The 22,500-nt window shown below is 24.2% G+C and overlaps 1 protein-coding gene across 3 annotated transcripts in view; it reads left to right on the top strand.

The window, feature by feature from the left end:
- The window catches only part of gad3 (glutamate decarboxylase 3), a 37,208-nt gene that overhangs the window by 3,275 nt on the left and 11,433 nt on the right, over nt 1-22,500 (top strand). For 2 of the 3 annotated variants that reach the window (XM_061928196.2, XM_072912106.1), the window contains exons 3-10: nt 2,590-2,679; nt 3,864-3,970; nt 5,118-5,253; nt 5,747-5,837; nt 6,056-6,171; nt 11,874-11,989; nt 14,494-14,573; nt 14,698-14,752. In XM_061928196.2, the coding sequence (XP_061784180.1) occupies nt 2,590-2,679; nt 3,864-3,970; nt 5,118-5,253; nt 5,747-5,837; nt 6,056-6,171; nt 11,874-11,989; nt 14,494-14,573; nt 14,698-14,752 (791 nt within the window). The remainder of the gene's footprint in view (nt 1-2,589; nt 2,680-3,863; nt 3,971-5,117; nt 5,254-5,746; nt 5,838-6,055; nt 6,172-11,873; nt 11,990-14,493; nt 14,574-14,697; nt 14,753-22,500) is intronic. The other variant, XM_072912107.1, reaches the window with a different exon arrangement.

The following is a 22,500-nucleotide window of genomic DNA, read 5'->3' as shown; positions in this document are numbered from 1 at the left end:
GAATAATGTTGCACAGACAGAGGATGGTGCAGTGTGATTATTAACTATATAAATCAATATAATGTTGCACAGACTGAGAGGATGGTGCAGTGTGATTATTAACTATATAAATCAGTATAATGTTGCACAGACTGAGAGGATGGTGCAGTGTGATTATTAACTATATAAATCAGTATCATATTGCAGACTGAGAGGATGGTGCAGTGTAATTATTATTTATATACATCAGTATCATGTTGCACAGACTGAGAGGATGGTGCAGTGTGATTATTAACTATATAAATCAGTATCATGTTGCACAGACTGAGAGGATGGTGCAGTGTGATTATTAACTATATAAATCAGTATAATGTTGCACAGACTGAGAGGATGTGTGATAATTAACTATATAAATCAGTATAATGTTGCACAGACTGAGAGGATGGTGCAGTGTGATTATTAATTACATAAATCAGTATCATGTTGCACAGACTGAGGATGGTGCAGTGTGATTAACTATATAAATCAGGAGAATGTTGCACAGACTGAGAGGGTGGTGCAGTGTGATTATTAATTACATAAATCAGTATCATGTTGCACAGACAGAGGATGGTGCAGTGTGATTATTAACTATATAAATCAGAATAATGTTGCACAGACAGAGGATGGTGCAGTGTGATTATTAACTATATAAATCAATATAATGTTGCACAGACTGAGAGGATGGTGCAGTGTGATTATTAACTATATAAATCAGTATCATGTTGCACAGACTGAGAGGATGGTGCAGTGTGATTATTAACTATATAAATCAGTATCATATTGCAGACTGAGAGGATGGTGCAGTGTAATTATTATTTATATACTTCAGTATCATGTTGCACAGACTGAGAGGATGGTGCAGTGTGATTATTAACTATATAAATCTGTATAATGTTGCACAGACAAAGGATAGTGCAGTGTGATTATTAACTATATGAATCAGTATAATATTGCACAGACTGAGAGGATGGTGCAGTGTGATTATTAACTATATAAATCAGTATAATGTTTCATAGACAGAGAATGGTGCAGTGTGATTAACTATACAAATCCGTATAATGTTGCACAGACTGAGAGGATGGTGCAGTGTGATTATTAACTATATAAATCAGTATAATGTTTCATAGACAGAGAATGGTGCAGTGTGATTAACTATACAAATCCGTATAATGTTGCACAGACTGAGAGGATGGTGCAGTGTGATTATTAACTATATAAATCAGGAGAATGTTGCACAGACTGAGAGGATGGTGCAGTGTGATTATTAATTACATAAATCAGTGTCATGTTGCACAGACTGAGAGGATGGTGCAGTGTGATTATTAACTATATAAATCAGGAGAATGTTGCACAGACTGAGAGGATGGTGCAGTGTGATTATTAACTATATAAATCAGTATAGTGTTGCACAGACAGAGGATGGTGCAGTGTGATTATTAACTATATAAATCAGTATCATGTTGCAGACTGAGAGGATGGTGCAGTGTAATTATTATTTATATACATCAGTATCATGTTGCACTGACTGAGAGGATGGTGCAGTGTGATTATTAACTATATAAATCTGTATAATGTTGCACAGACAGAGGATAGTGCAGTGTGATTATTAACTATATGAATCAGTATAATGTTGCACAGACTGAGAGGATGGTGCAGTGTGTTTATTAACTATATAAATCAGTATAATGTTTCATAGACAGAGAATGGTGCAGTGTGATTAACTATACAAATCCGTATAATGTTGCACAGACTGAGAGGATGGTGCAGTGTGATTATTAACTATATAAATCAGGAGAATGTTGCACAGACTGAGAGGATGGTGCAGTGTGATTATTAATTACATAAATCAGTGTCATGTTGCACAGACTGAGAGGATGGTGCAGTGTGATTATTAACTATATAAATCAGGAGAATGTTACACAGACTGAGAGGATGGTGCAGTGCGACTATGTGTGCTATAAAAGAAGTTGTGTGTTTATGCCAAGTACAGTAAGTTGGTGTTGTGGTTGATTGCAGATGATTTGAATAATATGCAAATGTGACCTCACCACTAACGACCTCGCTGTGTCCTTCAGAGACACAACTAAATATGAAATATTGCTCTCATAGATTTGACCTTATTAGTCATATTTGGTCTAACTGTAATATTTACAGTCTGTTTTGTTTTTACAGTCTAAGTTATATTTATTAATAATGCTTAATACTGTACAATGTTCCGTGTTTGTACTTTTACTGGACATAAATATGTCCTTATTTCATAAATGTATTGTATATTAATATGACTTTGTTTAATAACATGTTATTGTACATTCATGTAAGTTTTGCTGTATGTTTGACAGAAGGAGTACAAAGAAGCATGTTGTATATTAATATTACTTTATTAATAACATGTCATTCTATATTGATATAACTTTATTAATAACATTAATTAACAACATATTAATATAACTTTATTAATATGTTATTGTATATTGATATAAGTTGATTAATAACATGTTGTTGTGTATTAATATAACTTTATTAATAACATGTTATTGTGTATTGATATTTTTCTGTATGATTTGACAGAAGGAGTGCCAAGAAGCAAGATGAATAAAGAGTGTGAGGACTCAATGAGAGAAAAGAAACAAATTGATTTCAGCAACATCTACAGCAAAGGTCAATAATTCATCATATTATCATCAATAATCAATATACCGTACATTATGTGTCATATAGGAGTGTAATCAATAATCAATATAGTGTACATTATGTGTCATATAGGTGTGTAATCAATAATCAATATAGTGTACATTGTGTCATATAGGAGTGTAATCAATAATCAATATAGTGTACATGATGTGTCAAATAGGAGTGTAATCAATAATCAATATAGTGTACATTGTGTCATATAGGAGTGTAATCAATAATCAATATAGTGTACATTGTGTCAAATAGGAGTGTAATCAATAATCAATATAGTGTACATTGTGTCAAATAGGAGTGTAATCAATAATCAATATAGTGTACATGTGTCATATAGGAGTGTAATCAATAATCAATATAGTGTACATTATGTGTCATATAGGTGTGTAATCAATAATCAATATAGTGTACATTGTGTCATATAGGAGTGTAATCAATAATCAATATAGTGTACATGTGTCAAATAGGAGTGTAATCAATAATCAATATAGTGTACATTGTGTCATATAGGAGTGTAATCAATAATCAATATAGTGTACATTGTGTCAAATAGGAGTGTAATCAATAATCAATATAGTGTACATTGTGTCAAATAGGAGTGTAATCAATAATCAATACAGTGTACATTGTGTCATATAGGAGTGTAATCAATCAATAGTGTACATGTGTCATAAAGGAGTGTAATCAATAATCAATATAGTGTACATTATGTGTCATATAGGAGTGTAATCAATAATCAATAATATAGTGTACATGATGTGCCATATAGGAGTGTGATCAATAATCAATATAGTGTACATTATGTGTCATATAGGTGTAATCAATAATCAAAAATATAGTGTACATGATGTGTCATATAGGAGTGTAATCAATAATCAATATAGTGTACATGATGTGTCATATAGGAGTGTAATCAATAATCAATATAGTGTACATGATGTGTCATATAGGAGTGTAATCAATATAGTGTACATGTGTCATATAGAGGTGTAATCAATAATCAATAATATAGTGTACATGATGTGTCATATAGAGGTGTAATCAATAATCAATAGTGTACATGATGTGTCATATAGGAGTGTGATCAATAATCAATATAGTGTACATGATGTGTCATATAGGAGTGTAATCAATAATCAATAATCAATACATGACAGAGCTGCTGCCAGCATCAGGAGGAGAAGAAGTAACCAGGATATTTGTTCAGCAGCTGATCAACTTATTGATCGATTACATCTGCAAGTCACATCACACTCACTCCAAGGTGAACTATTCATGTTGTGTATTATTATTCTTTTTATTATTTTATTATCATTATTTGTACTATCATTGTTTTTATTATTTGTATGATCATTATTATATTTTTTATTATCATTATTTGTATTATCATTATTATTGTATCATTATTTTGTTATCATTTTATTATTATTATTTGTATTATTTTTTATTATTATTTGTATTATTATTTTATTATCATTATTTATCATCGTTATTTTTATGATCATTATTACTTTATCATTTTTATTTATTATCATTTTTATGACAATTTTTTATTATTATTATTTATTATAATAACTTTTATGAACGTTATTTTTATGATCATTATCATTTTTATGATAATTATTTTTATGACTATTATTTTTTATTATAGTTTCTATTGTCATTTGTATTTTCATTATTATTTTTTATTATTGTATTATTTCTATTGTCATTATTTTATCATTTTACATTTTATTATCATTATTTGTATTATTTTATTAGCATTTTTTATCATCATTATTTTTATTGTTTTAGTATCATTTTTTATTATGTTTTATCATTGTTTTATTATAATTTTTTATTATAGTTATGTTTATGATCATTATTTTATGATCATTTTTATTTATTATTCTATGATCATTTTTTACTATCATTATTTGTTATCCTTATATATTATCATTATTTATTATTTTTATGATCAGTTTTTTATGATAATTTTTTTTTATTATTTTATGATATTTTTTTATTATCATTATTTGTTATTATACATTATTTATTATGATCAATATTTTAGTATTATTATTATTTTTATTATCATTATTTGTATTATTGTTTTTATTATATTATCATTATTATTCTTATTATTTGTATTATTTTTTATTATCCTTACTTCTCGTTATTATTTTTCTGATCATTATTTTATGATATTTTGTATTTATTATCATTATTTTTAGGATCATTTTTATGATCATCATTTGTATTTCATTATTATTTTATCATTATTTTTATTGTCATTTTATTATTATTATTTTTATTGTCGTTATTTTTAATGATGATTATTATTATTATTATTATGATGATCATTATTATTTTTATGACTATTATTATTTTTATGATCATTATTTTTGTTATATGTTATTCCAACGATACAGGTTTTGGACTTCCATCACCCTCACCAGCTCCTGGAAGGTCTGGAAGGTTTCAGTCTGGACTTGCCCGAGTCAGCAGAAACCCTGGAACAGATCCTAGTGGACTGTCGAGACACGCTCAAGTACGGGGTGGATACAGGTGAACGCGTGTCTACTATATATATATATCACCTTATTTAGATAGCATTAAACAAAGAAATACAAATAAAAAAATACAAAATGATTTAGATTTTCAACCAATAAATAAATGTTTAGTGTCACAGGAGTTACAGTATAAATATTACAAATAAATTCACATCCGAATCGTGATTCTTATTCATCCTGGTTCTAAATCCATTTTTAATTTTCAAAAATGGATAAAAAAAAATAATAAAAAAAGTTTAAAAAAAATAATGATCAAAAAGAGCAATGTTTTGGTTAACTTTGGGTAAGGCAGTAATACAGCATCAATCACAAGGAGAGTACCCTTACACCTAAAGACAAATGCAATATAATCGCGTGATGCCACCATCACAGCAGTTTTTGTCTCATGCTCTTCAAATGAGCAGTTTTTTTTAATATATAAGTATTTTTAATATATAAATATTTGTAGTATATAAGTATTTTTTTAATATCTGCTTTTTGTTTGGCAGGCCATCCTCGCTTCTTCAACCAGCTGTTTTCAGGTCTGGATGTGATCGGTGTCGTTGGCGAGTGGCTGACATCAGTAGCAAATACTAACATGTAATACTAAGTACACACAATACTTGGATGTACTGTATATACACGTGTATGTTGTAATACTAAGTACTTGTATGTACTGTATATACACGTGTATGTTGTAATACTAAGTACTTGTATGTACTGTATATACAGGTGTATGTTGTAATACTAAGTACTTGTATATATACATGTATGTTGTACTACTAAGTACTTGTATATATACGTGTATGTTGTACTAGGTTCACCTATGAAGTATCTCCTGTCTTCACGCTGATGGAGGAAGTTGTACTGAAGAAGATGCAAAGCATTGTGGGATGGAGTACTGATGATGAAGGAGATGGTATTTTCTCTCCAGGTACTCTTAGTACTACTACTCAATATACTACCTACTATACATATTAGTAGTATTTCATCACTTCCTATTTCTGTTTACTCTTACAACTACATGAATATTTACATTATTTTTTATACTTACAAACAATATGAATATTTACATATTTTTTTATACTTACAAAAATATGAACATTTACATATTGTTTATACTAACTACAGTATGAGCATTTACACATTTTTTATACTTACAAAAATAAGAACATTTACATTATGTTTACCCTTACAACAATATGAACATTTACATTATGTTCACCCTTACAGAAATATGAACATTTACATTTTTTTATACTTACAAACAATATGAACATTTACATATTTTTTATACTTACATAAATATGAACATTTACATTATGTTCATCCTTACAGAAATATGAACATTTACATTATTTTTATACTTACAAACAATATGAACATTTACATATTTTTTATACTTACATAAATATGAACATTTACATTATGTTCACCCTTACAGAAATATGAACATTTACATTTTTTTCTACTTACAAACAATAGGAACATTTACACATTTTTTATACTTACAAAAATAAGAACATTTACATTATTTTTATACTTACAAAAATAAGAACATTTACATTATTTTTATACTTACATAAATATGAACATTTACATTATGTTCACCCTTACAGAAATATGAACATTTACATTTTTTTCTACTTACAAACAATATGAACATTTACATATTTTTTATACTTACAAAAATAAGAACATTTACATTTTTATACTTACAGAAATATGAACATTTACATTATGTTCACCCTTACAGAAATATGAACATTTACATTTGTTTATACTTACAAACAATATGAACATTTACATATTTTTTATACTTACAAAAATAAGAACATTTACATTTTTATACTTACATCAATATGAACATTTACAATATGTTCACCCTTACAGAAATATGAACATTTACATTTTATACTTACAAACAATATGAACATGTACATATTTTTTATACTTACAACTATATGAACATTTACATTATGTTCATCCTTACAGAAATATGAACATTTACATTATTTTTATACTTACAAACAATATGAACATTTACATATTTTTTTATACTTACAAAAATATGAACATTTACATATTGTTTATACTAACAACAGTATGAACATTTACACATTTTTTATACTTACAAAAATAACATTTACATTATTTTTATACTTACAATATGAACATTTACATTATGTTTACCCTTACAGAAATAAAAACATTTACATTCTTTTTATACTTACAAACAATATGAACATTTACATATTTTTTATACTTACAAAAATAAGAACATTTACATTTGTATACTTACATAAATATGAACATTTACATTATGTTCATCCTTACAGAAATATGAACATTTACATTTTTTTCTACTTACAAACAATATGAACATTTACATATTTTTTATACTTACAAAAATAAGAACATTTACATTTTTATACTTACAAAAATAAGAACATTTACATTTTTATACGTACATCAATATGAACATTTACATTATGTTCATCCTTACAGAAATATGAACATTTACATTTTATACTTACAAAAATAAGAACATTTACATTATTTTTATACTTACATAAATATGAACATTTACATTATGTTCATCCTTACAGAAATATGAACATTTACATTTTTTCTACTTACAAACAATATGAACATTTACATATTTTTTATACTTACAAAAATAAGAACATTTACATTTTTATACTTACATCAATATGAACATTTACATTATGTTCATCCTTACAGAAATATGAACATTTACATTTTATACTTACAAACAATATGAACATGTACATATTTTTTATACTTACAAAAATAAGAACATTTACATTATTATACTTACAGAAATATGAACATTTACATTATGTTCACCCTTACAGAAATATGAACATTTACATTTTTTTATACTTACAAATATGAACATTTACATATTTTTTATACTTACAAAAATAAGAACATTTACATTTTTATACGTACATCAATATGAACATTTACATTATGTTCATCCTTACAGAAATATGAACATTTACATTTTTATACTTACAAATATGAACATTTACACATTTTTTATACTTACAAAAATAACAACATTTACATGATTTTTATACTTACATAAATATGAACATTTACATTATTTTTATACTTACAAACAATATGAACATTTACATATTTTTTGTACTTACAAAAAAATTAACCTTAACATATTGTTTATACTAACAGTATGAACATTTACATATTTTTTATACTTACAAAAATAAGAACATTTACATTTGTATACTTACATAAGTATGAACATTTACATTATGTTCATCCTTACAGAAATATGAACATTTACATTTTATACTTACAAACAAAATGAACATTTACATATTTTTTATACTTACAAAAATAATAACATTTACATTATTTTTATACTTACAACAATATGAACATTTACATTATGTTTACCCTTACAGAAATAAAAACATTTACATTATTTTTATACTTACAAACAATATGAACATTTACATATTTTTTATACTTACAAAAAAATTAACCTTAACATATTGTTTATACTAACAGTATGAACATTTACATATTTTTTATACTTACAAAAATAAGAACATTTACATTTGTATACTTACATAAATATGAACATTTACATTATGTTCATCCTTACAGAAATATGAACATTTACATTTTATACTTACAAACAATATGAACATTTACATATTTTTTTATAATTACAAAAATATGAACATTAACATATTGTTTATACTAACAGTATGAACATTTACACATTTTTTATACTTACAAAAATAAGAACATTTACATTATTTTTATACTTACATAAATATGAACATTTACATTATTTTTTATACTTACAAACAATATGAACATTTACACATTTTTTATACTTACAAAAATAAGAACATTTACATTATTTTTATACTTACATAAATATGAACATTTACATTATGTTCATCCTTACAGAAATATGAACATTTGCATTTTTTTCTACTTACAAACAATATGAACATTTACATATTTTTTATACTTACAAAAATAAGAACATTTACATTTTTATACGTACATCAATATGAACATTTACATTATGTTCATCCTTACAGAAATATGAACATTTACATTTTATACTTACAAACAAAATGAACATGTACATATTTTTTATACTTACAACTATATGAACATTTACATTATGTTCATCCTTACAGAAATATGAACATTTACATTATTTTTATACTTACAAACAATATGAACATTTACATATTTTTTTATACTTACAAAAATATGAACATTTACATATTGTTTATACTAACAACAGTATGAACATTTACACATTTTTTATACTTACAAAAATAACATTTACATTATTTTTATACTTACAATATGAACATTTACATTATGTTTACCCTTACAGAAATAAAAACATTTACATTATTTTTATACTTACAAACAATATGAACATTTACATATTTTTTATACTTACAAAAATAAGAACATTTACATTTGTATACTTACATAAATATGAACATTTACATTATGTTCATCCTTACAGAAATATGAACATTTACATTTTCTACTTACAAACAAAATGAACATTTACATATTTTTTATACTTACAAAAATAATAACATTTACATTATTTTTATACTTACAACAATATGAACATTTACATTATGTTTACCCTTACAGAAATAAAAACATTTACATTATTTTTATACTTACAAACAATATGAACATTTACATATTTTTTATACTTACAAAAAAATTAACCTTAACATATTGTTTATACTAACAGTATGAACATTTACACATTTTTTATACTTACAAAAATAAGAACATTTACATTTGTATACTTACATAAATATGAACATTTACATTATGTTCATCCTTACAGAAATATGAACATTTACATTTTATACTTACAAACAATATGAACATTTACATATTTTTTATACTTACAAAAATAAGAACATTTACATTATTTTTATACTTACAACAATAGGAACATTTACATTATGTTCACCCTTACAGAAATATGAACATTTACATTATTTTTTATACTTACAAACAATATGAACATTTACATATTTTTTATACTTACAACTATATGAACATTTACATATTTTTTATACTTACAATATAAACATTTACATTATGTTCATTCTTACAGAAATATGACGCATGTCCGTCATATTTACTCTTACAACAATATGAACATTTACATTACTTTATACTAACAAAATGATGAACATTTACATTACTTTATATTTACACAAATATGAACATTTACATTACTTTATACTTACAAAATATGAACATTTACATGTTTTTTTTATACTTACAGAAATATGAAACATTTACATATTTTTTTTATGTTCACATAATATGAAGTTGCATCGTTTATCTTACAAAAATATGAACATGTCCATCATATTTATACTTAAAATATGAATATTTACATATTTTTTACACTTACAAAAATATAATTACCATCATTTCTATACTTAAAAAAATATGAACAGTAACATTATTGTTATACTTAAAAATATAAAATGTTACATCATATTTATACTTAAAAATATAAATTTTTATTCTTAGAAAATGAACATTTCCATTATTTCTATTCTTACAAAGTATGAACATTTCCATTTTTTTAATACTTAAAAATATGAACATTTACAATATTTTACACTTAAAAATATGAACATTTACAATATTTTACACTTAAAAATAGGAACATTTACATCATGTTTATACTTACAAAATATGAACATTTACATATTTTTTATACTTACAAAATATGAACATTTACATTATTTCTATTCCTGCAAAGTATGAACATTTCCATTATTTTTACACTTAAAAATATGAACATTAGCATCATTTTACACTTAAACATATGAACATTTACATCATATTCTTACTTAAAAATATAAACATATAGATCATTGTTATACTTACAAAACATATGAACATTTACATTATTTTTACACTTAAAAATATGAACATTAGCATCATTTTACACTTAAACATATGAACATTTACATCATATTCATACTTAAAAATATAAACATATAGATCATTGTTATACTTACAAAACATATGAACATTTACATTATTTTTACACTTAAAAATATGAACATTGGCATCATTTTACACTTAAACATATGAACATTTACATCATATTCATACTTAAAAATATAAACATATAGATCATTGTTATACTTACAAAACATATGAACATTTACATTATTTTTATACTTATATAAATATTTACATTTTTTTTTTTTATACTACATTTATTTCAACACGGAAACATAATTTAAAAACACATAAGAAAAATATTGTCCCTAAATTTATGAATAAATTATTGTTCGAAAACATCAAAGGTATACATTTTGGTACAGTAGGCTACTTTACACATGCTAACATGAGCTATATCTGTGAACATAGTGATATATTTTGGTACTTGACGCATGCTAACTGTTAGCATGACCATGTAAGCATGCTAACGTGATAGCATGCTAGCTAATTTGGCTAATTTTTCAGGTATAAATGTCAGAGTCAGACATTTTGGTGCAGTAGGCTACTTTACACATGCTAACATGAGCTATGTGTTGTTTTATTTTGAAGGAGGTGCAATATCCAACATGTACAGTTTGCTGGTGGCCAGATATTACTTTTACCCAGAAGTCAAGACGAAGGGAATGAGAGCGCTGCCTGAACTTGTACTCTTCACTTCACAACATGTAAACAAACTCTTATTCTTGTCTGACATCATTTCTTCTTCTTGACGGAATTTACACTGATTTTTTACACTAAATTTTAAAATACTGTGTTTTACCAAACATCATTTTTAAACACATTTTGCATTCAAATTCATTGCACTCATTCTTTTTTTACACTGAATGTTAAAATATTGTATTTTAACAAACGGAATGTTTAAACAAACATTTTGGTGGCAAATGTTTTTATCAACAAACATTTCTGCACTTAAATTTCTTGCTCTGAGTTATTTTACACTGAATTTTAAAATACTGTATTTTAATACATGGAATGTTTAAACACAAACATTTTGCTTAAAATGGTTTTATGAATATTTCTGCATTGAATATGTTTTTACACAAACATTTTAAATATTGTATTTTAACAAATTCATAACATACACAATATATATACATATATATATATATATACACATATACATACACACACACACACACACACATTTTTTTTAACCCCATCTTTATTTTTAAAATCATTTTTAAAATATATTTTTTAACACATCGTTATTTTGTAATTTTTTAAAATGACTAATTCTTTATTAAAATATGCTTTTTGAACACATTATTTTTTAAATGTTATTTCTAATACATTTTTTCAAATATATTTTTTAAATGCCATGGTTTTTTTACTTTATTTAGATTTTATTTTATTTTTAGTATTTATATTAATTACTTCTTTTTAATTAATTTTTTTAATATAATTAATATATTTTTTAACAACATTTTCTTGTTTACTAAATTATTTTTTAATTTAAAAAAATGTATGTTTTTTGAATAGCATCTTTTTTTGAATTGTTTCAATTACTTATTTTGTATTAACTTTTAAAAAATATATTTTTGAATGCCATCGTTACATTTTTTCAATTACTTATTTTGAATATTTTTTTTAAATATATATTTTTTTAACGACATGTTTATTTTATATGACATTTTCTTGTTTAATAAATTACTTTTTAATTAGTTTAAAATATATATTTTGAATTACTTATTTTTTTAAATTATTATTTTAAAGAATTTTTTCGAATGCCATCGTTTTTTTTGTGTTGAAATTACTTATTTTGATTTTTTTTTTTTTATATATATTTTTTTAACGACATCTTTATTTTTTAAATCAATTTTTCAAATATAGTTTTTGAACACCATCGTTATTTTTTAATTACTTTTTTTAATACATTGTTTTAAATATATTTTTTCAACGACATTATTTTCTTGTTTACTAAATGACTTTAATTTAAAAAAAGTAATATGTTTTTTGAATGGCATCGTTTGTTGAATTGTTTCGATTACTTATTTAGAATTTTTTTTTTTTAATATATATTTTTAACGACATCTATTTTTTTTTAATGAATTTTTCAAATATATTTTTTGAACACCATCGTTATTGTCTTGTTTACTAAATGACTTTTTAATTAGTTTAAAATATATATTTTGAATTACTTATTTTTTGAATTATTATTTTAAATACTTTTTTTGAATGCCATTGTTTTTATTTTTTAAATTACTTATTTTCAAAAAAAAAATTTCAAATATATTTTTTAACGCCATCGTTATGTATTTTTGTTTACTAAATGACTTTTTAATTATTTAAAAAAAAAATTTTTTTTTAAATGCCATCGTTTTTTTATTTAGATTTTCAAATATATTTTTTTAATGACATCTTTATTTTTTACATTCATTTTTCAAATATAGTTTTTGAACACCATCGTTATTTTTTAAATTACTTTAATACATTTTTAGAAATATATTTTAACATTTTCTTGTTAACTAAATGACTTTTTAATTAAAAAAAATTTAATGTTTTTTGAATGCCATCCTTTTTTGATTTTTTCAATTACTTATTTTGTATTAACTTTTAAAAATATATTTTTTCAATTCCATCATTTAATTTGATTAAATATAAATTTTTTAACGACATCTTTATTTTTTTAAATTAATTTTTCAAATATATTTTTTGAACGCCATCGTTATTTTCTTGTTTACTAAATGACTTTTTAATTAGTTGTTTAATATATTTTTTTAATTACTTATTTTTTAAATTAATTCTTTTAAATATGTTTTTTGAATGCCATTGCTTTTTTTAAATTTTTAAATTACTTATTTAAAAAAAAAAAAAAAAAGTATATATATTTTTTTAACAACATCTTTATTTTTTTTTTAAATTAAATTTTCTAATATATTTTTTGAACGCCATCTTTACCTTGATGAAATGACTTATTTTCAATGACTTTCTTAAACATGTTTTTGCAGCGCCATACTTCCAAGTGACTTTACTGAAGGAGTTTTGCATCAAATGTGCGGGAAGTGGTGGGCCAAACAAAGTTGCGAGGTCGCACATAAATCCCAGTGAATGTGTTTTGTTGTGCAGCTGCAGCGTGTGACAATTATAATAATAATAATAATAATAATAATGAGATATTTGTGTGCAGAGCCACTACTCCTAATAATAATAATGAGATATTTGTGTGCAGAGCCACTACTCCCTGGTGAAGTCTGCTGCGGTGTTGGGGCTCGGCAGCGACAGTGTGGTGGAGGTCACGTGTGATGAAAGGTAGAAAGATGGAAAACATTCACATGAGGACAAAGATGTTTGCTCACCTGTGCCACTCACCTCACCTGTGTGTGTGTGTGTGTGGAAAGATTCATTCACAACAAGTCATCTTTCACCTTTTCAGAGGGAAAATGATTCCAGAAGAACTTGAGGCTTGCATCCTTGCAGCTGAAAAAAAGGTAATCACATGTGCAGAGTGAATTCAAAAGTAGAATGTTTATGTTTATTGGATATATTTGTTCCTGTTTCATTGGAGTTGAGGTGGCAAACAGGAAGTAGAATTGAGTCATGTTGTTGGAAGTAATATTAACAAAACAAAACATCAAATAGTGTAATAAAAGATCAAACAAGAATAAAAAGTAGCAATGTTGACTCGAATAACGCTCATTACTCAAAATATAATGAATCAAAATCAATGTTATGAATGATTGACATATTTAAGACTCACAATAAATATTACACTTTAAATATTATAGTGGATAATATTGCATATTTTCTGTGTTTGCCATAAAAAAAACCAACAAAAAGATATAAGACAAACAAAAAAACATGTCAAATAATAAAAAGGTAGAATCGACAGATAGATCTGAAGTCAATCTAGAGATTTAAATGTTACAAATATTAAAACAAAAATGTATGTCTTATTTTTAACACGTTTATGGGCGGGACCCAACATTTTTAGTGGGATTAAAAAACAAAAAGTCATTTCTCAAGAAATAATTATGAATAAATTTTTTTATGAATTATTGACTTAATTAAAACTAAATTACTTCACATCAAATATTACAGTTTTGGGTGAAAATATTGCATATTTTGTGTTCTTTCCATTTCAAAAAACAGTTTTCTTGGACAAAATGGGCATAACATGTATTTTTATTCATTTATTTTTATTTTATAACACACATCTGAAGTCAATCTAGAGATTTAAGTGTTAAAAAGAATAAAACAAAAATGTATAATTTCTATGACACTTTTATGGGCGGGACCCTTTTGGGTCCCCAAGATCTTTAGTGGGATTAAAAAACAAAAAGTCATTGCTCAAAAAATAATTATGAATAAAAAATGTTACGAATTATTGACCTAATTAAAGTTCCAATTACTTCACATCAAATATTACACTTTTGGGTGAAAATATTGCATATTTTGTGTTCTTTCCATTTCAAAAAACAGTTTTCTTTGACAAAATGGGCATAACATGTATTTTTATTCATTTATTTTTATTTTATAACACACATCTGAAGTCAATCTAGAGATTTAAGTGTTAAAAAGAATAAAACAAAAATGTGTATAATTTCTATGACACTTTTATGGGCGGGACCCTTTTGGGTCCCCAAGATTTTTAGTGGGATTAAAAAACAAAAAGTCATTGCTCAAAAAATAATTATGAATAAAAAATGTTACAAATTATTGACCTAATTAAAGTTCCAATTAATTCACATCAAATATTACACTTTTTGGTGAAAATATTGCATATTTTAAAAAAAATATGTGACTTATTTTATAAGTGGGACCCTTTTGGATCCCTAAGAATTTTAGTGGGATTTTTTTTTTTTTTTAACTGTCACTCAAAAAATAATGAATCAAAATCAATGTTGTTATGAATGATTGACTTAAGAGTCACATTACTTCACATTAAATATTACACTTTAAATATTGTGGATAATATTGCATATTTTCTGTGTTTGCCATAAAAAAACAAAGTTTACTTTGAACAAAAGGGTATAAGACAAACAAAAAAACCTGAAAAAAATAACGTAGAATTGACAGATAGATCTGAAGTCAATCTAGAGATTTAAGCGTTTAAAAAAATTAATAAATAAATGTCCTATTTTTTAACACTTTTATGGGCAGGACCCTTTTGGGTCCCCAAGATTTTTAGTGGGATTAAAAAACAAAAAGTCATTGCTCAAAAAATAATTATGAATAAAAAAATATTGTTATGAATTATTGACCTAATTAAAATTCCAATTACTTCACATCAAATATTACACTTTTGGGTGAAAATGTTGCATATTTTGTGTTTTTTCCCCATTAAAAAACTGTTTTCTTTGACAAAATGGGCATAACATGTATTTTTATTCATTTATTTTTATTTTATAACACACATCTGAAGTCAATCTAGAGATTTAAGTGTTAAAAAGAATAAAACAAAAATGTATAATTTCTATGACACTTTTATGGGCGGGACCTTTTTGGGTCCCCAAGATTTTTAGTGGGATTAAAAAACAAAAAGTCATTTCTCAAGAAATAATTATGAATACATTTTTTTATGAATTATTGACTTAATTAAAACTAAATTACTTCACATCAAATATTACACTTTTGGGTGAAAATATTGCATATTTTGTGTTCTTTCCATTTCAAAAAACAGTTTTCTTTGACAAAATGGGCATAACATGTATTTTTATTCATTTATTTTTATTTTATAACACACATCTGAAGTCAATCTAGAGATTTAAGTGTTAAAAAGAATAAAACAAAAATGTATAATTTCTATGACACTTTTATGGGCGGGACCCTTTTGGGTCCCCAAGATTTTTAGTGGGATTAAAAAACAAAAAGTCATTGCTCAAAAAATAATTATGAATAAAAAATGTTACGAATTATTGACCTAATTAAAGTTCCAATTACTTCACATCAAATATTACACTTTTGGGTGAAAATATTGCATATTTTGTGTTTTTTTCCATTAAAAAAACGGTTTTCTTTGACAAAATAGGCATAACATTTATTTTTATTCATTTATTTTAATTTTATAACACACATCTGAAGTCAATCTAGAGATTTAGGCATTTAAAAAAATAAAAAATAAAAATGTATGACTTGTATGACACTTTTATGAGTGGGACACTTTTGGATCCACAAGGATTTTAGTGTCTTTTTTTTTTGTTTGGAAAAAAAATAAAAAATAAAAATAAAAATCAATGTTGTTATGAATTATTGACACATTTAGTTAAATTACCAAATATTACACTTTGAAATATATTTTGTGGATAATATTGCATATTTTGTGTGTTTGCCATAAAAAAACAAAGTTTTCTTTGAACACAATGACATAAATAAACAAAAATACATGTCAAATAATAATACAAAAATATTATCGACGGATAGATCTGAAGTCAATTTTAAAATATAAATATATATATATATATATATATATATATATATATATATATATATGACTTATTTTATAAGTGGGACCCTTTTGGATCCCTAAGAATTTTAGTGGGATTTTTTTTTTTTTAAACTGTCATTACTCAAAAAATAATAATGAATCAAAATCAATGTTGTTATGAGTGATTGACTTATTTAAGAGTCACATTACTTCACATTAAATATTACACTTTAAATATTATTGTGGAAAATATTGCATATTTTGTGTTTGCCATAAATAAAACAAAGTTTTCTTTGAACAAAAGGGTATAAGAAACAAAAAAACCTGAAACAAATAATAAAAACGTAGAATTGACAGATAGATCTGAAGTCAATCTAGAGATTTAAGCGTTTAAAAAAATTAATAAATAAATGTCCTATTTTTTAACACTTTTATGGGCAGGACCCTTTTGGGTCCCCAAGATTTTTAGTGGGATTAAAAAACAAAAAGTCATTGCTCAAAAAATAATTATGAATAAAAAAAATATTGTTATGAATTATTGACCTAATTAAAATTCCAATTACTTCACATCAAATATTACACTTTTTGGTGAAAATATTGCATATTTTGTGTTTTTTTCGATTAAAAACGGTTTTCTTTGACAAAATAGGCATAACATTTATTTTTATTCATTTATTTTAATTTTATAACACACATCTGAAGTCAATCTAGAGATTTAAGCATTAAAAAAAATAAAACAAACACAAATGTATGACTTGTATGACACTTTTATGAGTGGGACACTTTTGGATCCACAAGGATTTTAGTGTCTTTTTTTTTTGTTTGGAAAAAAATAAAAAATAAAAAAATAAAAATCAATGTTGTTATGAATTATTGACACATTTAGTTAAATGACCAAATATTACACTTTGAAATATATTTTGTGGATAATATTGCATATTTTGTGTGTTTGCCATAAAAAAACAAAGTTTTCTTTGAACACAATGACATAAATAAACAAAAATACATGTCAAATAATAATACAAAAATATTATCGACGGATAGATCTGAAGTCAATTTTAAAATATATATATATATATATATATATATATGACTTATTTTATAAGTGGGACCCTTTTGGATCCCTAAGAATTTTAGTGGGATTTTTTTTTTTTAACTGTCATTACTCAAAAAATAATAATGAATCAAAATCAATGTTGTTATGAGTGATTGACTTATTTAAGAGTCACATTACTTCACATTAAATATTACACTTTAAATATTATTGTGGATAATATTGCATATTTTGTGTTTGCCATAAATAAAACAAAGTTTTCTTTGAACAAAAGGGTATAAGAAACAAAAAAACCTGAAACAAATAATAAAAACGTAGAATTGACGGATAGATCTGAAGTCAATCTAGAGATTTAAGCGTTTAAAAAAATTAATAAATAAATGTCCTATTTTTTAACACTTTTATGGGCAGGACCCTTTTGGGTCCCCAAGATTTTTAGTGGGATTAAAAAACAAAAAGTCATTGCTCAAAAAATAATTATGAATAAAAAATATTATGAATTATTGACCTAATTAAAATTCCAATTACTTCACATCAAATATTACACTTTTGGGTGAAAATGTTGCATATTTTGTGTTTTTTTCCCATTAAAAAACTGTTTTCTTTGACAAAATGGGCATATAATGTATTTTTATTCATTTATTTGTATTTTATAACACACATCTGAAGTCAATCTAGAGATGTCTTATTTTTAACAAGTTTATGTGCGGGACCCTTTTGGGTCCCCAAGATTTTTAGTGGGATTTAAAAAACAAACTCATTGCTTAAAATATAGTTATGAATAAAAAAAATCTTGTTATGAATTATTGACCTAATTAAAACTAATTACTTCACATCAAATATTACACTTTTGGGTGAAAATATTGCATATTTTTTGTTTTTTTCCATTTCAAAAAACGGTTTTCTTTGACAAAATGGGCTATAAAATGTATTTTTATTCATTTGTATTTTATAACACACATCTGAAGTCAATCTAGAGATTTAGGTGTTAAAAAATAATAATAAAAAAAAAAAAGTATGACTTGTATGACACTTTTATGAGTGGGACACTTTTGGATCCACAAGGATTTTAGTGTTGTTTTGTTGTTGCTGAAATTGTTTGGAGAAAAAATAATAATAATAAAAATAAAAATCAATGTTGTTATGAATTATTGAAATATTTAATTCCAAAAATTACTTCACATCAAATATTAGAAATCTTTTTTGTGGATAAAAAAAACAGTTTTCTTTGAACACAATGACATAAACAAAAATACAAGTCGAATAATTAAAAAAAATATTATAGACGGGTAGATCTGAAGTCAATCAAATGTTAAAAAAAATAAAAAAATGTATGTCTTATTTTTAACACTTATTTTATGGGTCCCCAAGATTTTTAGTGGGATTTAAAAAACAAAAAGTAATTGCTAAAAATATAATTATGAATAAAAAATGTTATGAATTATTGACCTAATTAAAACTCTAATTACTTCACATCAAATATTACACTTTTGGGTGAAAATATTGAATATTTTGTTGTTTTTTTCCCATTAAAAAAACGGTTCTCTTTGACAAAATGGGCATAAAATGTAATTTTATTCATTTATTTGTATTTTATAAACACACATCTAAAGTCAATCTAGAGATTTAGGCGTTAAAAAAATAAAACAAAAATGTATGTCTTATTTTTAACAAGTTTATGTGCGGGACCCTTTTGGGTCCCCAAGATTTTTAGTGGGATTTAAAAAACAAACTCATTGCTCGAAAAATTATTATGAATAAATTTTTTTGTTATGAATTATTGACCTAATTAAAACTAATTACTTCACATCAAATATTACACTTTTGGGTGAAAATATTGCATATTTTTTGTTTTTTCCATCTCAAAAAACGGTTTTCTTTGACAAAATGGGCATACGATTTATTTTCATTCATTTATTTTTATTTTATAACACACATCTGAAGTCAATCTAGAGATTTAGGCGTTAAGAAATAAAAAATTAAAAATAAAAATGTATGACTTGTATGACACTTTTATGAGTGGGACACTTTTGGATCCACAAGGATTTTAGTGTCTTTTTTTTTTTTTTTTTTTGCTGAAATTGTTAGGAAAAAATAAAAATAAAATAAAAATAAAAATCAATGTTGTTATGAATTATTGACATATTTAATTCCAAAAATTACTTCACATCAAATATTACACTTTGAAATATTTTTTGTGGATAAAAAAACAGTTTTCTTTGAATAAAATAAACAAAGATACATGTCAAATAATTAAAAAAATATTATCGACGGATAGATCTGAAGTCAATCAAGTGTAAAAAAAAAAAAAAAAAATTTAAAAAATGTATGTCTTATTTTTAACACTTTTATGTTATGGGTCCCCAAGATTTTTAGTGGGATTTAAAAAACAAAAAGTAATTGCTAAAAATATAATTATGAATAAAAAATGTTGTGAATTATTGACCTAATTAAAACTAATTACTTCACATCAAATATTACACTTTTGGGTGAAAATATTGCATATTTTGTTTTGTTTTTCCCATTAAAAAAACGGTTTTCTTTGACAAAATGGGCATAACATGTATTTTTATTCATTTATTTGTATTTTATAACACACATCTGAAGTCAATCTAGAGATTTAGGCATTAAAAAAATAAAAAAATGTACGACTTGTATGACATTTTTATGAGTGGGACACTTTTAGATCCACAAGAATTTTAGTGTTTTTTTGTTGTTGCTGAAATTGTTTGGAGAAAAAAAAAAAATAAATAAATAAATAAATATTATGAATTATTTACATATTTAATTCCAAAAATTACTTCACATCAAATATTACACTTTGAAATATTTTTTGTGGACAAAAAACTGTTTTCTTTGAACACAATGACATAAATAAACAAAAATACATGTCAAATAATTAAAAAAATATTATCGACTGATAGATCTGAAGTCAATCAAGTGTTAAAAAAAAAAAAAAAAAAAAAATGTATGTCTTATTTTTAACACTTATTTTATGGGTCCCCAAGATTTTTAGTGGGATTTAAAAAACAAAAAGTCATTGCTCAAAAAATAATTATGAATAAAAAATATTATGAATTATTGACCTAATTAAAATTCCAATTACTTCACATCAAATATTACACTTTTGGGTGAAAATGTTGCATATTTTGTGTTTTTTTCCCATCAAAAAACTGTTTTCTTTGACAAAATGGGCATATAATGTATTTTTATTCATTTATTTGTATTTTATAACACACATCTGAAGTCAATCTAGAGATTTAGGCATTAAAAAAAAATAAAACAAATACAAATGTATGACACTTTTATGAGTGGGACACTTTTGGATCCACAAGGATTTTAGTGTCTTTTTTTTTTTTGTTTGAAAAAAAAAAAAAAAAAAATCAATGTTGTTATGAATTATTGACACATTTAGTTAAATTACCAAATATTACACTTTGAAATATATTTTGTGGATAATATTGCATATTTTGTGTGTTTGCCATAAAAAACAGTTTTCTTTGAACACAATGACATAAATAAACAAAAATACATGTCAAATAATTAAAAAAATATTATCGACGGATAGATCTGAAGTCAATCTAGAGATTTAAGCGTTAAAAACAAAAAACAAAAATGTAAGTCTTATTTTTAACACTTATGAGCAAAGGGTCCCCAAGATTTTTAGCGGGATTAAAAACAAACTCATTGCTCAAAAAATAATTCTGAATAAAAATATCTTGTTTTGAATTATTGACTAAATATTCCACTTTGAAGTA

Source organism: Nerophis lumbriciformis, linkage group LG33, assembly GCF_033978685.3.
Source record: "Nerophis lumbriciformis linkage group LG33, RoL_Nlum_v2.1, whole genome shotgun sequence".
Lineage (NCBI taxonomy): Eukaryota > Metazoa > Chordata > Actinopteri > Syngnathiformes > Syngnathidae > Nerophis > Nerophis lumbriciformis.
The sequence above is the reverse complement of the archived record's forward strand: the minus strand, read 5'-3'. Positions and strand labels throughout refer to the sequence as shown.